We start from the raw sequence: 19,165 nt of genomic DNA, 5'->3' as shown, positions 1-19,165 counted from the left end.
CCTATTGGTACCCCAAACCTTGGTATCATTTCCTTTAACAATATTTTAACCACTTCTCTTGCTTTGTTGGTGTGACAAGGAAAAGCTTCCAGCCATCCAGAGAATGTATCAATCAATACTAATAAATATCTTAATCCATTTTGCCTGGGCAATTCAGAAAAATCAACCTGCCAATAGTCTCCTGGGGAATTACCTTGTTTCTTAACTCCCGAGGGTGCCTTTCTCCGATTTAAGCGATTATTTTTGAGACAAATTGGACACTTGGCCACTATCGATTTAATTATTCCTGTCATTCCTACACACACTACAGATGTTTTTAAACTCGAGACCATAGCATCTACATCCCAATGTGTTTGCTCATGCTTTTCTTTCGCAGGTCCTAACATAACTTGCGGGGTTACAATTATCTGCTTTTCTGGCGTTACTCACCATCTTTCTGTATTTTGTGATGCTTTTAATTGTTCTGCCAATTGTTCATCCAATTTACTGTATTTTGGTTTTAGATGCGGGATTTTTATCTGTTTTACTGGTACTAGTGCAAGGATACCTTGTTCCGCAGCCTCTTTTGCTGCTTTGTCCACCAATCGATTACCTATGTTTACAGCTGTCCGACCAAATTGATGAGCTTTGCAATGCATTACCACCACTTCCTTTGGTTTCTGCACCTCTTCTAGGAGCTGGAGGATTTCTTCTTTATGTTTTATCAATGATCCTCGGGCTGAGAGCAGTCTTCTTTCTTTCCAGATGGCTCCATGAGCATGAATCACACCAAATGCATATTTGGAATCAGTCCATATATTTACCCTCTTTCCTTCTGCCATTCGCAAGGCTTGCTTCAACGCCACCAGGTTTGCTTTCTGTGCCAAGGTGTTTGCAGGTAGCGTTCCTGACTCCATTACCTCGGTGGTGGTGACAACAGCATATCCGGCCGTTCTTTTTCCCTCTTTCACAAAGCTGCTCCCATTTGTAAATAACTCCAAATCGGGATTTTCCAGAGGTTCATCTTTCAGGTCCGATCTGCTGCAATAGACTTGATCAACAGTTAGCAGGCAGTCATGTTCTGGACTTTCTGTCGGAATTTCCATCGACAGAAACATTCCTGGATTTACAATGGTTGTGGTTTTCAATTCCACATCGTCCTGCTCCAGCAAGACAACTTGATATTTCAGCATTCTGCTGGGGGATAGCCAAAGATCCCCCTTTTGTTCTAAAACAGTTATCACCATGTGTGGTATATATGCCACCATCTTTTGGCCCATGGTCAATTTTTGAGCTTCTTGAATCAGCAAGAAACTCGCTGCCACAGCACGTAAACATCCCGGCTATCCTTTACTCACATTGTCAAGTTGTTTAGAGAAGTATCCTACTGGCGGCTTCCAGGATCCCAGATGTGCCAGTACTCCAAGGGCCAGATGTTGCCTTTCATGTACAAACAGCTCAAAAGGTATGGTTAGATCAGTTAAACCCAAGGCAGGGGCCATCATCACTGTCTTTTTAGTGTCTCTAAATGATTTTTGGCATTCTGGTGTCCATGTCAGATACAAATCTTAAAGCTTCATAGAGTGGTTTCACATATAGTCCATAGTTCGGAATCCAAAGTCACAGAATCACAGAATCACAGAATCACAGAATCACAGAATGGTAGGGGTTGGAAGGGACCTCTGTGGGTCATCTAGTCCAACCCCCCCGCCAAAGCAGGGTCGCCTAGAGCAGACTGCACAGGACCTTGTCCAGGCAGGTCTTGAATATCTCCAGAGAAGGAGACTCCACAACCTCCCTGGGCAGCCTGTTCCAGGGCTCCATCACCCTGAAAGTGAAGTTCTTCCTCGTGTTCAGATAGAACTTCCTATGCTTCAATTTGTGCCCATTGCCCCTTGTCCTGTCGCTGGGCACCAATGAAAAGAGTCTGGCCCCATCCTCCTGACACCCACCCTTAAGACAGTTATAAGCATTTACTAGACTCCCTTCTCAGCCTTCTCCAGGCTAAACAATCCCAGCTCCCTCAGCCTTTCCTCACAGGAGAGATGCTCCTGTCCCCTCATCATCCTCCTAGCCCTCCGCTGGACTCTCTCCAGTAGTTCCTCCTCCTTCTTGAACTGGGGAGCCCAGAACTGGACACAGTACTCCAGATGGGGCCTCACCAGGGCAGTGTAGAGGGGAAGAAGAACCTCCCTCGACCTGCTGGCCACACTCCTCTTGATGCACCCCAGGATGCCATTGGCCTTCTTGGCAGCCAGGGCACACTGCTGGCTCATGGTCAACTTGTCATCCACCAGGACACCCAGGTCCCTCTCCACAGAGCTGCTCTCCAGCAGGTCAGCCCCGAGCCTGTACTGGTGCATGGGGTTGTTCCTCCCCAGATGCAGGACCCTGCACTTGCCCTTGTTGAATTTCATCAGGTTTCTCTCTGCCCAACTCTCCAGCCTGTCCAGGAATTGCTGAATGGCAGCACAGCCTGCCAGTGTATCCACCACACCTCCCAGTTTTGTGTCATCGGCAAACTTGCTGAGGGTACACTCTAACTCTTCATCCAGGTCGTTGATGAAGAAGTTGAACAAGACTTGTCCGAGTACTGACCCCTGGGGGACACCACTAATTACAGGCCTCCAACTAGACTCATTGCCGCTGATGACAACCTTCTGAGTTTGGCCATTCAGCCAGTTCTCAATCCACTTCGCTGACCACTCATCCAGCCCGCACTTCCTGAGCTTCCCTAGGAGGATGTTATGGGAGACAGTGTTGAAAGCCTTGCTGAAGTCGAGGTAGACAACATCCACTGCTCTCCCCTCATCTACCCAGCCAGTCATGCCATCAGAGAAGACTATCAGATTGGTCAAGCATGATTTCCCCTTGGTGAATCCATGCTGACTACTCCTGATAACCTTCTTTTCCTCCACTTGCTTGATGATGACCTCCAGGATGAGCTGCTCCATCACCTTTCCCGGGATGGGATCAGTCCCTCTTTGTTCATTAGTACAAGGTCCAACAGCACACCTCTCCTTGTTGGTTCCTCCACCACTTGCATCAGAAAGTTATCATCGATGTTCTGCAGGAACCTCCACGACTACATGTGCCTGGCTGTGTGGTCTTCCCAGCAGATGTCAGGGTGGTTGAAGTCCCCCATGAGAACCAGGGCCTGTGACTGTGAGGCTGCTTGCAGCTGCCTGTAGGAGGCCTTATCAACTTCCTCCTCCTGGTCAGGTGGCCTGTAGTACACATCCACAATAACATCACCCATATGAGGCTGTCCCTTAATTCTAACCCATAAGCTCCTGACTCATTCTTCGTCCACCCCCAGGCAGAGCTCAATACATTCCAGTTGATCCCTCACATACAGAGCAACTCCACCACCTCTTATTGTTGGCCTGTCTTTCCTAAAGAGTGTGTAGCCATCCATGACAGCATTCCAGTCATGCGAGCTGTCCCACCACGTTTCTGTGATGGCGACCAAGTCATAGCCATCCTGCTGTACAATGGCTTCCAGCTCCTCCTGTTTATTGCCCATGCTACGTGCATTGGTGTAGATGCACTTGAGCTGGGCTGTCCGTCTCACCCCTGACACTTGCATGCCATGCCTGGGCTCATCCCTAGCGAGCTGGGTGATGTCCCCTTCCCTGCTGGGCAATGTCTCCTTCTCCAGCCTTGTTGGCATTGCTAATGATTGCCTGTTGGCTCTGTAAGCCATCACACCTGTACTCACAGTGTGCTCAGTCACCCATAACCACTTCATGGGAAGGAGGGCAACAAACCACATGGATGTATTTTGCTAGATACAATGATAAAAAGTAAAATGGCCAAGTGAAATGAAAGCTAAACAACTTATTTCAAATACTTGCAAATGCCATGTGAAGAGCATCATTGGATCTCTGCTATTATATTGCCCTTTTACTGCCAGCAGTTAGTGATTTCTCTGAAGTAGCTGGAGAGCAGCTTTGTTTCATTCTGGCTTCCCCATCTCCAAGTCTCTGCCCTTCACCTTGTATCTCTGCTGTATTAGCTTTTCATTGATCCTCAAACAGCAAACTCACCAGACACAAAATAATCAATGGCTGGGAATCAGAGTCTTCTTTTTCTTCATTTGTTCCTGTATGGTCTATTTTTTCTATATTTGGTGGGAGTGCCTGTTAACAACCCTTCCTCATTCTTCTGGTAACCGAGAGTTGCCCAGAATTAGGTAGTTTCATAGAGTCAACATTGATTTTCCATCAAGCTGCATTGCCTTCCTGGAAGTTAATTGCTGTCCTGGGTTCGGCCAGGACAGGGTTAATTTTCACCATAAGCTAGGAGGGGACACAGCCGGGCGGGCTGACCCAAACTAGTCAAACAAAACAGGGTATTCAATACCATGAACCATCATGCGGGGTTCCGGTTGGGGGGGAACTGGCCGGGGGAAGGCAGTCGCGGCTTGGGAGTGCGCAGGGCACCAGGTGGTGAGAGTTGCTCTGTCCATTTCTCTGTTTTGTATATTCTCCTTATCAGTATTATTGCTGTTACTGTTTGTTTCGTTTGCTGTTCTGTTAAACTGCCCTTATCCCGACCAACGAGGTTTTGCCTTTTTCTTTCCATTCTCCTCCCCACCCCAGTGGGGGGAGGGGAGACAGTGCAACTTTGTGGTCCTTTGTTGCCGGCCACGGGCCAAAACTATAACAATTGCGCGTACTGGAATTCTGCAGGCAGCACAGGCAGTTCTAGACACGGAGAGCTTTTTCATAGCCAGTGCCAGAAACTGCCAAGTGCTGAGGACAAAATATGCCTATCCTCTCTGGTGGGACCATGCCCCCAGTGTCTCAAGCTAAGCAGTGGCCTGGAGGCTGGGGGAGACATGCAGGAATGCAGGTTTCATCTAAGTCCAGTGGGGAATACTTGACTGCAGTACTGGAGAGTCTGGGATGACTCAGAAGGAAAGAGCATCTTAGCTTTTCATGCCCTGAGAATTGCCCAGGTGCATAGTTCCCAGGTTTCACACAAAGGTTAGCACAGTTTGCTCAGTGGAGAGTTGTGATCTTGGGATTCATGCTCATTTGGGTGTAGCAACAGCCAATATGGGGCAGACTTTAAAGAAAAATGCCTTTTACTTATCAAAGCTAGGTTGTGGCTCCTTCTCTCACCTTCTCTTTACTGTGCTGGTTTATGTGTTTGATCACAGCTTCTATGAGAACTACTTTAATTTGTGAAATTACAGATTTTTGTTAAAATGTTGGACCCCAAAAGTAACATCTTCATAAGTGCCTAAATCAGCCACATTTCTAGAAGGAACTCAGGTACTTAGATTTTGAGGCCCTGGCCTTCAAAGAAATGTCTGGGGGCCAAAACCAAAAGAGCTGGAAGCCTGGGAAAGAGCTCACTACCTAGAAATGGAGTTCACAAATTCCATCTGCTATGCCAGGAAGAAGCACTAAGCAGAAAATGGGCACTGAAAACTTCATTCTCCCATTCTGATGAACTTGATGGTTGGTGTGTTGGATTTTATAGCCCAGAATTACTTCAGGAGATTGGCACCCAAACAGCTCCTTTAGGTGATGTTGGAAGTAGCAGTAGTTCATAATACTTGTAAGGCTCAGAAAGTGGGTTTCCTTGCCTCAAAGCCTGAAGTGACTCATGCGCATCTCCACCACCTTCTAGCAGCTTGTCCTAACACCCCAGGGCTGGGTAGACTTCCCATTCTTCCTGCTAGCCTTTGCTTTTTGGCCACCAGGGACTCAGGATTCATAGCATCCAAGAGGGAGCTGAACTGATTCATGCTTAAGAAATTTGGCTGGGGACACAGGCATGGATGTTCCTACTGCACTTACATTGCTTTGGGAATGTGCACTCCAAGCCACTAAATAAGTGAAAGAAGGGGTTAAATAGGAAATCTTGTATTGTTCAGACCCACACATTGCAATAGCCCACAGTAAGAGCACAGAAATAGTCATGGGGAGACTTATTGGAGGAAAAAGACAATTAGCAAAAGTCCAGATTCATTGACCGAATGAGTAATCTGAGTTGGAAAAGAGCATTAGTGCTTGTACCAAGTATTTGATAGAAAGCAGAGTGCCAGTTCAGAGGGCTGGATCACCTCTCCTATGAGATCGAGAGAGTTAGGGCTGTTCAGCCTGGAGAAGAGAAGGCTCCAGGGAGACCTTATTGCAGCCTTCCAGTACCTGAAGGGGCCTATAGGAAAGATGGGGAAAATATTTTCAGCAGGACTTGTTGCAACAGGACAAGGAGTAATGGCTTTAAACTAAGGGAGGGTATATTTAGACTAGATATAAGGAAGAAATTTTTTACCATAAAGGTGGTAAAACACTGGAACAGATTGCCCAGAGAAGTAGTGGAGGCCCCATTCCTGGAAATGTTCAAGGCCAGGTTGGACGGGGCTCTGAGCAACCTGGTCTAGTTGAAGATGTCCCTCCTCACTGCAGGCCGGTTGGGCTAGATGACCTCTAAAGGTCCCTTCCAACTCAAAACATTCTATGATTTTATGATTATATGATTTAAAAGGCTCAGGCAGGCCTTAACTGTCTTGACAGAAAATGAAACCTATAACCTTGTTTCTGAGTCAGGTGCCTTTTGTGAATTATACAGCCTCTTAAAGTATTGGCAGCTTGTCTCAGTGCTATGTATTTGTGGTCAGCACTGGAGCTTCTGATGTAGATGGGTGGAAGATGGTTTGTATTTAGGGTTGTAAACATTTGCCTCCATTAAACCCTGCTTTATCCTTCTGTGTCTGAATAGCAAAATTCATGTGGCCTGCAAAATACCAGCCTTTTATTCTGGAGACAAAGATAACCAATGCATTTGCAAGTTCTGCTCCTGAGAAATTACACTGATTTAAGGTTTTGACTTCAATCCTGTATCAGTCTCTTTGTTGTTCATGCCAGAGAGAGTTATTAGTCTGATCCTTTTCCTGCCAGGTTCAATGAGCATTTATTCACCTCTGCCATCGGCAGGAGCAGGGCTGGGCATGGTTGGTATGAGTATGTACTCATCTCTGCAGGTTCCTCAGCCATTCTCATCACCACAATCTCTAGGCATCTCTGCTGCTTATTTGTCCCTCAAACAAGGCAGTCTTGGACATGTGTCCCCCTGCTCTTACCTGTGTGGAAAGGACAGAGTTGGCCCATCTTGAACTTACACACCCTGGTAGGCACGCCACTTTCCCAAGACAAGTGGGAAAAGGCACTTTTCTCTCCAAGGGGAATATAACCTGCAAGAGAAAAAAAATATATCAGCACATTTCACACACCACAGGGGAAGCAGAAGCAAAATGAATTCACTATTCAGGTTCCCCAGCCTGCAGTCTGGTAAACCCCTGTTATTCAGGCATGGCACAAAAATAGTTCCCAACATTTTCTCACGCTCTGGAGAACATTTTTAACCAGGCCCTTTCCTGCCTTACTGGCTCCACACTTGGCTTTTCCCTTCAAGCCTTACCTGGCGTTGCAGGATGAGATTGGGGCTGTTAGCTCAACTTTTGTGGCTAATTGCTAACTCAACCCAATTGATTTCCCACAAGAAACAAGGAAGGACTTTGAATCAGAAAACTGAATATCAGTTTATATGATAACCCATCATACATGGGCTCCTATCCCTACTGAAGGCAAGGATGTATTAATACAGCACAAACACTGCATACCTGCAGAAGGCTTAGCTTTTGGACCTGAATTCTAGTTGTGATCCTGTGGTGAGAAGTTATTAAAAGAAATAGTCTCTCCTAAATGAGAAGCTAATTTAAATCCCCTCTTGCACTGAATACACAAAGAAAGTTTGATGTACTGTCCAAGTTTTAAGGTACATTTCAGCAGTGAGTAGAACAAGCTCTGAAAATTTAAGAAAACAATATACTATTTAAAAATACAGCTGCAAAATGTTTCACTTTTTTTTTAAATAAAGCAAGCCAGCTCCCAAGAATCAATGTGAGATAAAACAGAAAGACACACAGGGTACATCACAGGTTTCCAGGAAGAGAAGCAGGGAGGCAGCAACATTTTCTGCTGTGGGGTGTATTAGTCTGTTGAGTTGCCATCCAAGGAAATAGTAATAACTCAGGCCTGGTGTCAAGCTAGGCTGGACTAACACTAAATGGTGGTGCTGCTTTGATGGAGACACTTTTCTATCCCTGCTGGGCCCCTCAGTGGTAGCATCAGTAGCAGAAGAAAAAGTAAAAGGATAAATTACCTTGCCCAGCACAAAGCACAGTCTTAGAGTCCATGCAGCAACCAGGTGCAGATAGAGGCAAGGTCTCTGCCCTTTCTCTGCCCCAGCTGGTTCTCATCCAGAAGCTTCATGACCATCTTAGCGTGGTGTTGCCAACAAGCTACTGTGAATCAGGGTATATTAGCTTTAGCCCCTGGTGACCTTGGAGGCAATGGGACACAGCTCATCCAGCCTTAGCAGTGTCACTGCTTGGGAGATGGAGAGCTCATGTCCTTTGCTATTAATTCTGCTATGCCTTTTGCTGCTATCAAATCTGGGTTTCTGCAGCTGTATGGTGGCCAACCAGGATGTTGCCCTAATTTTGCTTTTCCCCTTTGTATCCCATATGCAGAGAAGCAGAGGGAGCTGGCTCAGAAGGGCTCCCTGAAGAATGGCAACATAGGCAGCCCAGTTAATCAGCAGCCCAAGAAGAACAACATGATGGCACGAACAAGGTAAAGGACTGGAAAAGCACTCAGCTGTGCTCTAAGCTGCAATCCCTAATGACCTTAGGATGGGCAAGTGTCCTGGTTTTGGCTGGGATAGAGTTAATTTTCCTCCCAATAGCAGCTGTGTTTTGGATTTAGTATGAGAAGAAAGTTGATAACACTGGTTTTTTCAGTTGTTGCTATAAATCAAGGACTTCTTTCCAGTTTCTCACATTCAGCTAATGAGCAGGTGTGCAGGAGCTGGGAGGGAGCCATAGCCAGGTGGCTAGCCCAAGCTGGCCAATGGAAATATTCCATACCATGGACGTCATGCTCAGTTTATAAATGGGGTTGGCTGGGGGTCATGAATCCTCTTTTCCATGAATCACGATTTTTCTGGACATTCAAACTTTTATGGGAGTTTGGTCTTTCCGTGAGTTTAGCGAGTCATGCAAAATTCGTGAGTTATGCGAAATTAGTGAAATTCATGAGCTCTGGGAAACCTGTGGGTTCTGTGATCATTGCTTGGGGACTGGCTATGCAACTGGTCATCAGGCAGTGAGATAAAATTGTATTGTGTATAGCTTGTTTTGCATATTCATTATTAGTAGTAGTAATAGTATTTCCTTTGTCTTATTAAACTGTCTTTATCTCAACCCATGAGTTTCCCCTTTTTTCCATTTCTCCTCCCCATCCCGCTGTGGGGGGAAGGGGAGGTGTGAGCGAGCGGCTGTCTGGTCCTAGTTACCGGCTGCCGAGTTAAACCACAACAGCAAGGATGATGTTCATTGCTATTCGCCTACTGCCAAATGCATTGCAAGAGCAGTGATGGCCCTTCCCAGAGCTGGCAGGCCCAGATGCTCTGTGCTGTGTTGCATCCCATCAATTTTTATTTGTAAGCCCCTGCAATATTGTTGGAATACACTGCGTTTCTCACTGCTCTGTGTTTAGTAGTTGAGACCATATAAAGGAGCTAGGCCCTTAGTGGCAGCAAGAAATTCAGCAGACGCTTTCAGCTGGCTTTTCCATGCTTCGCCTTGTCTTCCAAATACAACCTGGAAAAACTTGGTTTCTTTTGGCAATAGGCTGCACACTAGCTTCCTGAGAGGAACGGTAGCAGATTTGCTGCTTGAGAATTTTAGAAACACTGAAATTAATGGAGGAAGATGGTAAGGGAGAGAAGATGGGATAAGTACAGGTGCCTACCTGTAAAATTAGCGACTTCTGCTTTGAGAGACTGCTGTTTCCAAGCTGCCGATGGAAAGAAGAGTGATTTGGGTGGGGAATGGCAGAGCAGTGACACCCATTGACAAAAGCTTTTGAACAGCCAGCTCAGTTTTATTCCATTTGTGGACACTGTTCAGAGGACATGCGGATGCCTCCACAGCCAAGCAAAGCCTGCTGACAGTGGACTTGCTTTTCTTAGTTACTTTTCACACAGCTTTTAGAAGTATCCCTTGGGATCTGTAAAATAGAGGTTTGCAGCCACTCTTTTAATAGCAGATCTAGCCAAGCTCTATTGTTCCCATATGGCTGGGAGGTGTCTGGCACAGGGTCTCACTGGCCCATGTCTCTTCATCTTCCAGCTCCTTTGGCTTTCTGGGAATCAAGCAGCACCACAAGCACAGCCCTAGTAATACCTCAGAATGGTTTAGTCTGTCTTGCCACAGACAGGGCAACCCCCAGGAAGGCAGAAATGCCACAAGCTTGTTCAAGCAGCTTCTTTTCACAGGATAATGGTTGCAGTACAATGGGAGATACTCCAGTGGGATACACTGCAAAACGTTCAGGTTATGGTAGCTCTTTAAGTCTGAACTGTTGGCTTCCTCTGGTCTCTGAAGAAGAATAAGCTAAAGCCATTTCTACCTTTTTAACAGTTCTGCTCTTCTCCTCATCAAATATGTTTTCCTTTGTTCAGGCAAACCACTCCTAATCTCTGCTCCACCTCCTTTTCCTTCCCCAAGGCTTCTGTTCTTCTGTATTATCTGTATGAATTTCTGACATCCAGCCTCTAGTACCAGGTTGCCTTCACTATTTGGTCTTCTCCTGGGCAGGGGCACAGCCAGCCTTAGAGGTGAAAGGATCTGAATCCATAACATGCTGAATCTCCCTAAGAGCAAATAAAATGTGAACAAGGTTGGGATGATGCTGGCATACTCATTATGAGCACAGGCAGAGCCTACAGCACCATCTGTACCACTTCCACACAGCCAGATATTGTAGCCCACTCTGAGGATAACCTAAACTCAGATTTTGTCATAACATATTTCATGTTAAGTGAGCAAAAAAACCAAGACAAGAAACTCATACTAGGACACCTGCAGATGAAAGCAGTTATGACTGCAATCTAGCTTTGTTCCAAGGACAGTGGGAAGCGAAAATAAGGACAATCAGGATGAAAGAGAAAGGTTTAGATTGGGGCAAAGATATTATCACAGTTTTTGTCTGTTGCAAAAAAAATGAAGTTCTGTGTTATTAAGAAAAAAGACATTTCTCAAGAAAAAGATGTTGTGATTTTTTTAAAATCAAGAAAAAAATATAGTGATTTTTTAAAAATCAATTAAATAGCACCACAAAGGGCTCTTCTAGATCCCCTGGTAGTGCTTTGTTCACTCATGATATAGTAACAACCATCAGTGGGTATATATGGAGCACTGACTTGAAAACTGGAGAGCGAGCATGGAAGTCAGTACTTATGTGTGAGCAAGCTGCTGCTGCCAGATCACAGCTTCAGTTTTAGTTCCAGATGCCTTGCTTCTTGACTTCCTTCCTACATGCTTTAGGAGCAGCGTCTCAGTGCTGTGGGAAGAGGTGCTGAATTTTGCAAGTGGAGCCCATTTTCTCCAGTTCCCTGGTGCTTCAGGTTGGAAATTCTGCATCAGTCTTTGTATTGCTAAAATTGTAATGGCTTCCTGAAATTTTCTGAGCAGAAGAACGTTGCAGGTGGTTAGAGTGCAGTTGGAGCATGGATGAGATGGATTATCATCTTTAGATCTATATTTTCTAAACTCTTAGTGAAACATCATTGTGCATCATTGTGTATTGTTAAAGACCAGTTCTTAATTTGGAAGAAAACTGAGTTAACCCACTGAATGAGGAGATTTTCATCACTCTTACTGTTCCCACCTGCTGAATGTAGAATCTTCTTCCATTTGCTTGGTTTGGTTGATCTTATTTTAAATATGTACCAAAGTCTTTGTGCAGTTTTGTGGATGAAAGAACTCTGTTGTGAACTGGATATCATTGAATTAATGTATTTTCCTTATTCTAGAAGCTCTGAAGCCTGTATTCCATTACACAAACTCTTTCAGGCAATTAAAGGTGCAAAGTCATTGTCAGCCTTTGTAATACTTCTGATGAAGTGTAAGTCATAAAATGTGCTAGTCATCATAAAAAGTGCTAGTCTGACTGGGCTCTTATGCTGCACCCACCATCTCATATTTCTCATACTAGTAAATTTAGGAGCAAGACCTCAAAAGTGCTGTGTTGTGGGGCTGGCTAGGGACTCACGCAGAAAGACCAAATCCCTGATTTCCACTAGTAGAATAGTAGGAGCACCAAGCCTCTGCTTTCCCCTAGCCTCCTTCTCCATTTACTTATTGCTAGTGTCATATACTCATTGCTAGGGAAAAAAAAAGCAACACAAAAACGAACAATCTGATACAACAAGAAGTGCTAGCTGAACAGGTTCACCAGAATGAAGTCTGGAATGTCGCAACTGTTTTTTCTTCCAGGGAGGAGTGTGTTCCCAAGGCATGTCCAATGTTCATCCCTGTGAAACTGCTCTGAACTACCCAGAGACACAGCCTGCTTCCTCTGAATTGCACCCATTTAAATATCTTCACCGATAAGGGAGGACATGCAAGGAAGTGAAACAAGGAAAGCCTAAATATCACATGGCTTTGCTCTAGACTATATGTGGTGCTGAGCTTTACTGTGTGGTTAATGGACAACATTTAATTATTTCAGGCTCGTCGTTCCCAATAAGGGCTATTCGTCATTAGATCAGAGTCCAGATGAAAAGCCACTGGTAGCCCTGGATACGGACAGGTATGCAAAGTGTTAATAAGATGATATATATTATGGTGTGAGAAAGTTTTCTTGCCAGAGTGCAGAACTGAAGCTAATTCCTGCTAAAACTGCTCTTGCAGGCCACTCACACTCTTCCTTGCTGTGCCCTTCGGCATATGCCGTAATGAGTCTGTGTGTGTAAACAAGTAGGAAGAGACGTGAGTAAAGAGCACCTTGATGGAAAGGTCTGAGGGTCACAGATGAAAGTTGCTCTCCAGACTCCCTTGATCTAACTTCTCTGTGCCTAAAGTACAGCTTCACGGCATGAAAAAGATAGGGCTAACCAGGGAATATAGGCATCTCTAACTGTTGTTTCCTTCTTTGCTGTATCTTGTCCTTCCCTGCAGTGATGATGACTTTGACATGTCCAGATATTCCTCCTCGGGATACTCATCAGCTGAGGTGAGTTATACTCTTTCCTGCCATCCTTGCCATGAATGCTAACAGTAGAGCCGCCAGAAACAACTTAGAGTGGCCAGAAACAGCTCCACAAGGAATTTACCAGTGGTGTAGACTCTGTGAGCCTGAAAGGGGCCATGGCAGAAACTGTGTCATGTTTCTTTCTTCCCCGGTGATCCAGTTGGCTTCGTCCCCACACTTCCATGGCACAGACACAGATCTACCCATCATATGATTTCACTGATACCTTTGGCTTCACTCAAGCTTTTCCCAGTCCTGCTCAGTCCTGCAGTGTTGGCCCATGTGGTGCAAAATCATCAACTTGTCTGTCACGGCAACTTGGCAACTGTCTACTTGCCAAAGACACAAATAAAGGATCTGAGGGTGTGCTGTGATTTCCAGTTCTTGTGGGGGTTGGGGTCAGGGTCACCCAGTGTGTGTTTACTTGGAGTATCAGAAATTCCAGGGAGGACTTGCAGATATGAACTCTTGCCCTTTCAAAGAGAAAAGGCAGGGAAGCTCAGGCTTGTTAATCCCTCTGCATTGTTTCTGAATATATTCCCAAACTCTCTTGTGAATTAGTTGTTCAGACTCTGGCTACTGCTTCTGCGGGATCTGATTTTACATCCAGGTGCTGAGCAGCCATTCTGCACACAAACCACTGGGAACTCTTCCCCCTTGTATCCCTTCCTTGGGTAAAATACCTCTGAAATGAAGAGAAACAGCAAAGAGAGGGACCAGATCAAAAGGTCTGGGCCATCTCTGGGCCCTGATGAAGTGTTGTTCACCCAGATCTGGCTAGACAGCACTTGAATCCAAGATTACAAAAAGCTAAGAGGCTTTACCACCTTTCAACTGCTATAGTGCCCCAGACTGAGAGGAGGGACTGCCCAGCTGACAGTTAGTTTATTATCATTACTATTACATTACTTTAAATGAGGACTCATCTTCGTGGAAAGATTATTCCAGAATAAAATAGTGTATCAACTTGCTACTCTGGACTATCTTGCTCTAGATATTATTATTCTGGGAGAAGTTAGAACAACAGAAGGCAGCCCTCATCTGTGGTCAAAAACTGGGACTCTTTCGTTGATGGGACAGCTGCTAATGATAGGGAAATATATTCCAGAATAAGGGACCTCCTTCCTCTTCCAACCATTCAGAAGGAAGAAGTTTCAAGTGTTTTACTATTTGTCTCTGTCTGTAGCAGATCAACCAAGACTTGAACATCCAGCTGCTAAAGGATGGGTACCGGTTAGATGAGATCCCAGATGACGAGGACCTCGACTTAATTCCCCCTAAATCGGTCAACCCTACCTGCATGTGTTGCCAAGCCACCTCCTCCACCGCCTGTCGCATCCAGTAGTGAGGCCGGCAGGCTGTGATCAGTGCTTTCCACTATAACTGTGAAACCTAACAGCCATTGCTTCCTCCTATGGTAGGATGTGTACCTCTTTGTGTTCATGGAGCCAGGAGAAACCAAAAAATTCATTTTATGATTGTTTAATAAGTTATTTTAAACTATGGTTAAACAAAAGAGAAGTTGCTCAAAGTGCTAGGCAGTGCCTGGCAGAACTGACTGGTCTGGAGAGCAAATGCAGGAGGGTCCAGAAATGCCTCCTTGGTAGGTACTAGAGATGTTTTGTAAGGTGTCTGTTCCAGAATGGGAAGGGTCAAATGGGGCTGCAGTTACTCCTGCCCACCGAAACCAATCCATCTACAAGATCGGGGTGAGTCTGAGGCATCAGGGGGTTTTACCTGTGGGAGGAGGTCAGTTCTTAATTCATTCACTAAACCTGATTCGTTTGCATAACCAAAATTATACCATAACCGGGGCACAGGAATGGGAACAGAGCAGGGCATCCTTTCTTATGACAAGGCTAGCCAGGACTAGCATGACACAATTCATTCACTTGCGAAGAGAACAAATAGGTGGCATTTCACTGTGAGTCAGTACTAGCTAGAGCTGTTGTGTCACATATCCAATGCAATCTATCCTTAGCTCCACATTAAATTATCACCAAACACATCAGATTTGATCTGCAATCCATCCATGCTCTTCAGGGATTCAGTCCTTGCCTGAGAATACCATACTCCTGAGTTCAGTCCAGTCATGTATACTGACTTCAGCCTATACTTCATTCCTGTGAGACCCATCTACTTCCGAAAATCTTAAAGTTTGTTCAGCTAAGAGAAAAAAACCCATGAGAGGCAGGCTTGGTCTGTGTTAGAGATGTCCCACGTCAGGAGCAATTGTGTTTATTTGGTGTTGGAATAGTCAGGAAACCTAGCATTACATTAGGTGGCTGGACTGAATTGCCAGTTCACCAGCAGATTGTTTTGAATGCAAAATTATTTCTGGAATTAGGAAACATGTCCTCTCCCTGGCCAGTCTTACACTGCAGGACTCAGGTGATGGATGGGCTGGCATTTTTCTTGGAGATTAAATCTTTTGCCATAGGCATAACAGTGTGTTTTCCTACTCTGCCGAGAGGAAGGACCACCTGCCTTGTGTCAGTGCTTGCTTTAGAGCCTGGGGAAAGGAGAAAGCAAGGGCAACTCTGAGCTTCCCATCAGAATTCCTCTGAGTCGCAAGACAGAGCCTGAGCTCCACCCCAAAGGACAGATCCCCTGTCTGAAATCTTCACGTAGTGAGCTGAGTCTTTAAGAAGTCCTCTTCATGATTAGGAGGACACTTATTTGACACTGTGGGTTTTCACTCTGCAGTGCAAGGCACAGTGTCATCTGCAGCATGAGCAAAAGACCAGGCACACAGGACTCCTGGGCTTTATTATACACTAGCTGGCTGTGGGCAACCGTTAAAGCTGTGTTTGCCCCCCCTTCCTAAAACAGGGCACTGCCACCCTGGTTCCAGGCCACAGAAAGAGGACTGAGCGGTGCTGTTTACTCAGCATTCCTGCCTCCTCGTGCAGAAGTGCTGGCTAACTTGCTGAGTCCTCTAGGAAGAGAGTGTTTCTCAACTGAATTCCTCTCCCCTTCTCATCACCTGGTAATGCTGAGAGGGAATATTTCCAAAATGTTTTTAAAGAAGCACAAAGCACCAGGTCCCCAAGTCTTCACTTCTTCTTTCGTGTGCCTGCTTTCCTCTCCAGTGCTAGCTCAGGTGTGAGGTTAGCTACTTGTCTGGAGGGGAGGAAGAGCTCTAACAACACTGTGTAGGGAGAAAAGATAAAAGGGAAAAAGTATTCCTTGAGGAGTCTTTTTTTTTAAGTGGAGAATATAGTCAAAACCTAACAGAAACCCCATGGTCAAACTGAAACCTATAGGACATGGCCGAGTCTCTCAAACGTTCACTCTTCTAAAGCAGGACTTGCAGTTCAGCATGGGTACCATGTAACATCTTCATCGCATTTATCCTCCTGGGTCAATCTCTGTGCCTTCCAGCTGGGCTGCACACACTCAGCCTTTCCCACAACCCTGGCTCAGGAGCTAGGAGCATTTCAGTGTGCCTGCAAGAGCAACAAAGCATCTGTTTACATGGGTCAGCCTTGGGAGACTGCAGGTCCCACAGGTCTCCGTCACACTGCTATCATGTTCAAAGACAGAATGAAGCTTGCTGAGACTGTATCTCCCAGGGCTAATGCCTTCCTTCTGAAGGACAGACCTTCCCTGATAACCACTGCCCCACGGCACCATGACCAAGTCCTTTTATTGCCCCTGTTGCTGGTTTTTGCCTGCCATGTGCCCTGAGGCATTCCCCAACCCTGCAACCCTGCAACTGCCCTCAGCCCTTTGCATTGTGTGATGTGCACCTGCTTCTAGCACAACCCTTTAGGGTCCCTGGGAGGGAGGGAGATGAACTTAAATGTTAACTACACCCAGTGCTTCCTCCAAATACAGACAGAAGCACAAGCCAAGTGTTTTTCACTGCACACAGAAGGAGTTGGTTGCACAAATAGCTGTTTTGGCATGACAGTACAGGACCATAAAATGGAAATTTTTTGGCTTCTCCTCTCTATGCTTTGTATTCATATATTTTATTAGGGGAATAAAGTAGAAGGGATGGGAAAAGTAGTTACCTGTGTAGGGTCATTAACAGGAAGGCTGAATGGATTAAGGCAATGCACATGTGGCTATGATAGAAAACTGAACACTAACTCTTCTGAACCGCAGTCCCTTAAGCAGGTTATGATCATGGGGCATGTTTGTTGGCTTGTTATGGAACACAATGGATGGCCTGATGGTATGTATTAACCACAGATTGGGCTGGCTCTCTCTATCTGGTCTCATGTTCAGCTCTTTGCTTCAGCCAGAAGGTTTTCCTTGTGCCTTCGTTGGAGGTTATGCTGTGGTGACTTCCCAGGAAGGTGTATAGATACATGGCCGTTCTGGCACTGCTATCCTTAAACCAGTCTCTGCTGCCATGGCCCAGAGAAGGCAAAAGCAAAGAGCACGGACCCTGACTCTCTGTCACAGCATTAGAAAGCCCTAAAATCTGCAGAGCTGCTGGGCACTCTCCTAACTGCAGATTGCTTGCAATAAAGCAAATTGTTCCTTGTCTTTGCACCAAACCAGATGATCTTCTCAGGCCCCATTTTCAGTCCAAAGTCATACACAATACCAAGGGGAGGAGCACCATGGAGTATGAAAGGCTGCACCTCTGTCCGTCTAAATTACCATGCAAATAGGATAGCTTCCTCATATTGGTGCTGGTGCCTCCACAAAGGAATTTGCATTTGATGCCTCCTAAAGTAAGGCAAATTCAGGGTCCTGCACCTGGGGAGGAACAACCCCATGCATCAGTACAGGCTTGGGGCGGACTTGCTGGAGAGCAGCTCTGTGGAGAGGGACCTGGGTGTCCTAGTGGACGACAGGTTAACCATGAGCCAGCAGTGTGCCCTGGCTGCCAAGAAGGCCAATGGCATTCTGGGGTGCATCAAGAGGAGTGTGGCCAGCAGGTCGAGGGAGGTTCTCCTTCCCCTCTACACTGCCCTGGTGAGGCCTCATCTGGAGTACTCTGTCCAGTTCTGGGCTCCCCAGTTCAAGAAAGATGAGGAGCTACTGGAGAGAGTCCAGCGGAGGGCTACAAGGATGGTGAGGGGACTGGAACATCTCTCCTATGAGGAGAGGCTGAGGGAGCTGGGCTTGTTCAGCCTGAGGAAGAGAAGGCTGCAAGGGGACCTAATAAATGCTTATAAATGTCTGAAGGGTGGGTGTCAGGAGGATGGGGCCAAGCTCTTTTCATTGGTGCCCAGCAACAGGACAAGGGGCAACGGGCACAAACTGAGGCACAGGAAGTTCCGTCTGAACATGAGGAAGAACTTCTTCCCTCTGAGGGTGACGGAGCACTGGAACAGGCTGCCCGGGGAGGTTGTGGAGTCTCCTTCTCTGGAGATATTCAAGACCCGCCTGGACAAGGTCCTCTGCAACCTACTGTAGGTGACCCTGCTTCGGCAGGAGGGTTGGACTGGATGACCCACAGAGGTCCCTTCCAACCCCTACCATTCTGTGATTCTGTGATTCTGAAAGCCAGACTGGCTTTTTGTGAGGATTTTATGTAATTTTAGTCACCAAATTACCTGAGTTTAAGCAAATCCTTTCCTTTTATCAGATGTTAATTTTGCCCTTTAACGTGAGCTGACTTTGGACTCCAGGGTCTCAGCACTCAAGTCTATCTCTGTAGTCAGTCTGCAAACTCCCTATTTCCAGATGTCTGTGTGAGGGGAAATATCCTCCTAGTGTTGAGGAAGGGCTCTAGGTAGGATGGTCTAGTCTAGTTTTCTTGTGGTTGTACTATAACCTTTGGCTGAAAGAAGGCTAATGTCCAGGCAACCATCCCAAAGGCTCATTTGATGTCTTATCAGACATATCTTGAAGCCAACATTTGGAAGAGCCACTGAATCATATCTGACATTGCTGCATGTCTATCCCCAACGTGTATGCTTGGCCATTGGGTCTGCTATTCTGTTCTGGCTGTCTTGCCTGCAGATGCCTTGCGACTGCAAAAGCAGGCAGCCAAGCCTGCTGCACAGACTTCAAAAGGGACTTCAGGATGCTGTGCTCCCCCATGGACAGGATGGACTCAGCTGCTTCTGCTTTGGCTCTCTGATTCCTTTCTCAAAAGGAGG

General features: G+C 46.0%; 1 protein-coding gene across 3 annotated transcripts in view; it reads left to right on the top strand.

Moving 5' to 3' along the window:
* Window positions 1-18,424, top strand: part of LOC142365645 (protein FAM219A-like) — a 105,105-nt gene extending 86,681 nt beyond the window's left edge. For 2 of the 3 annotated variants that reach the window (XM_075446657.1, XM_075446655.1), the window contains exons 3-6: window positions 8,531-8,633; window positions 12,576-12,656; window positions 13,025-13,079; window positions 14,284-18,424. In XM_075446657.1, the coding sequence (XP_075302772.1) occupies window positions 8,531-8,633; window positions 12,576-12,656; window positions 13,025-13,079; window positions 14,284-14,442 (398 nt within the window). In that variant the 3' untranslated portion in view covers window positions 14,443-18,424. The remainder of the gene's footprint in view (window positions 1-8,530; window positions 8,634-12,575; window positions 12,657-13,024; window positions 13,080-14,283) is intronic. The other variant, XM_075446656.1, reaches the window with a different exon arrangement.
* Window positions 18,425-19,165: the final 741 nt, after the last annotated feature.

The sequence above is a fragment of the Opisthocomus hoazin genome, chromosome W (genome assembly GCF_030867145.1).
Source record: "Opisthocomus hoazin isolate bOpiHoa1 chromosome W, bOpiHoa1.hap1, whole genome shotgun sequence".
NCBI lineage: Eukaryota > Metazoa > Chordata > Aves > Opisthocomiformes > Opisthocomidae > Opisthocomus > Opisthocomus hoazin.
The sequence above is the reverse complement of the archived record's forward strand: the minus strand, read 5'-3'. Positions and strand labels throughout refer to the sequence as shown.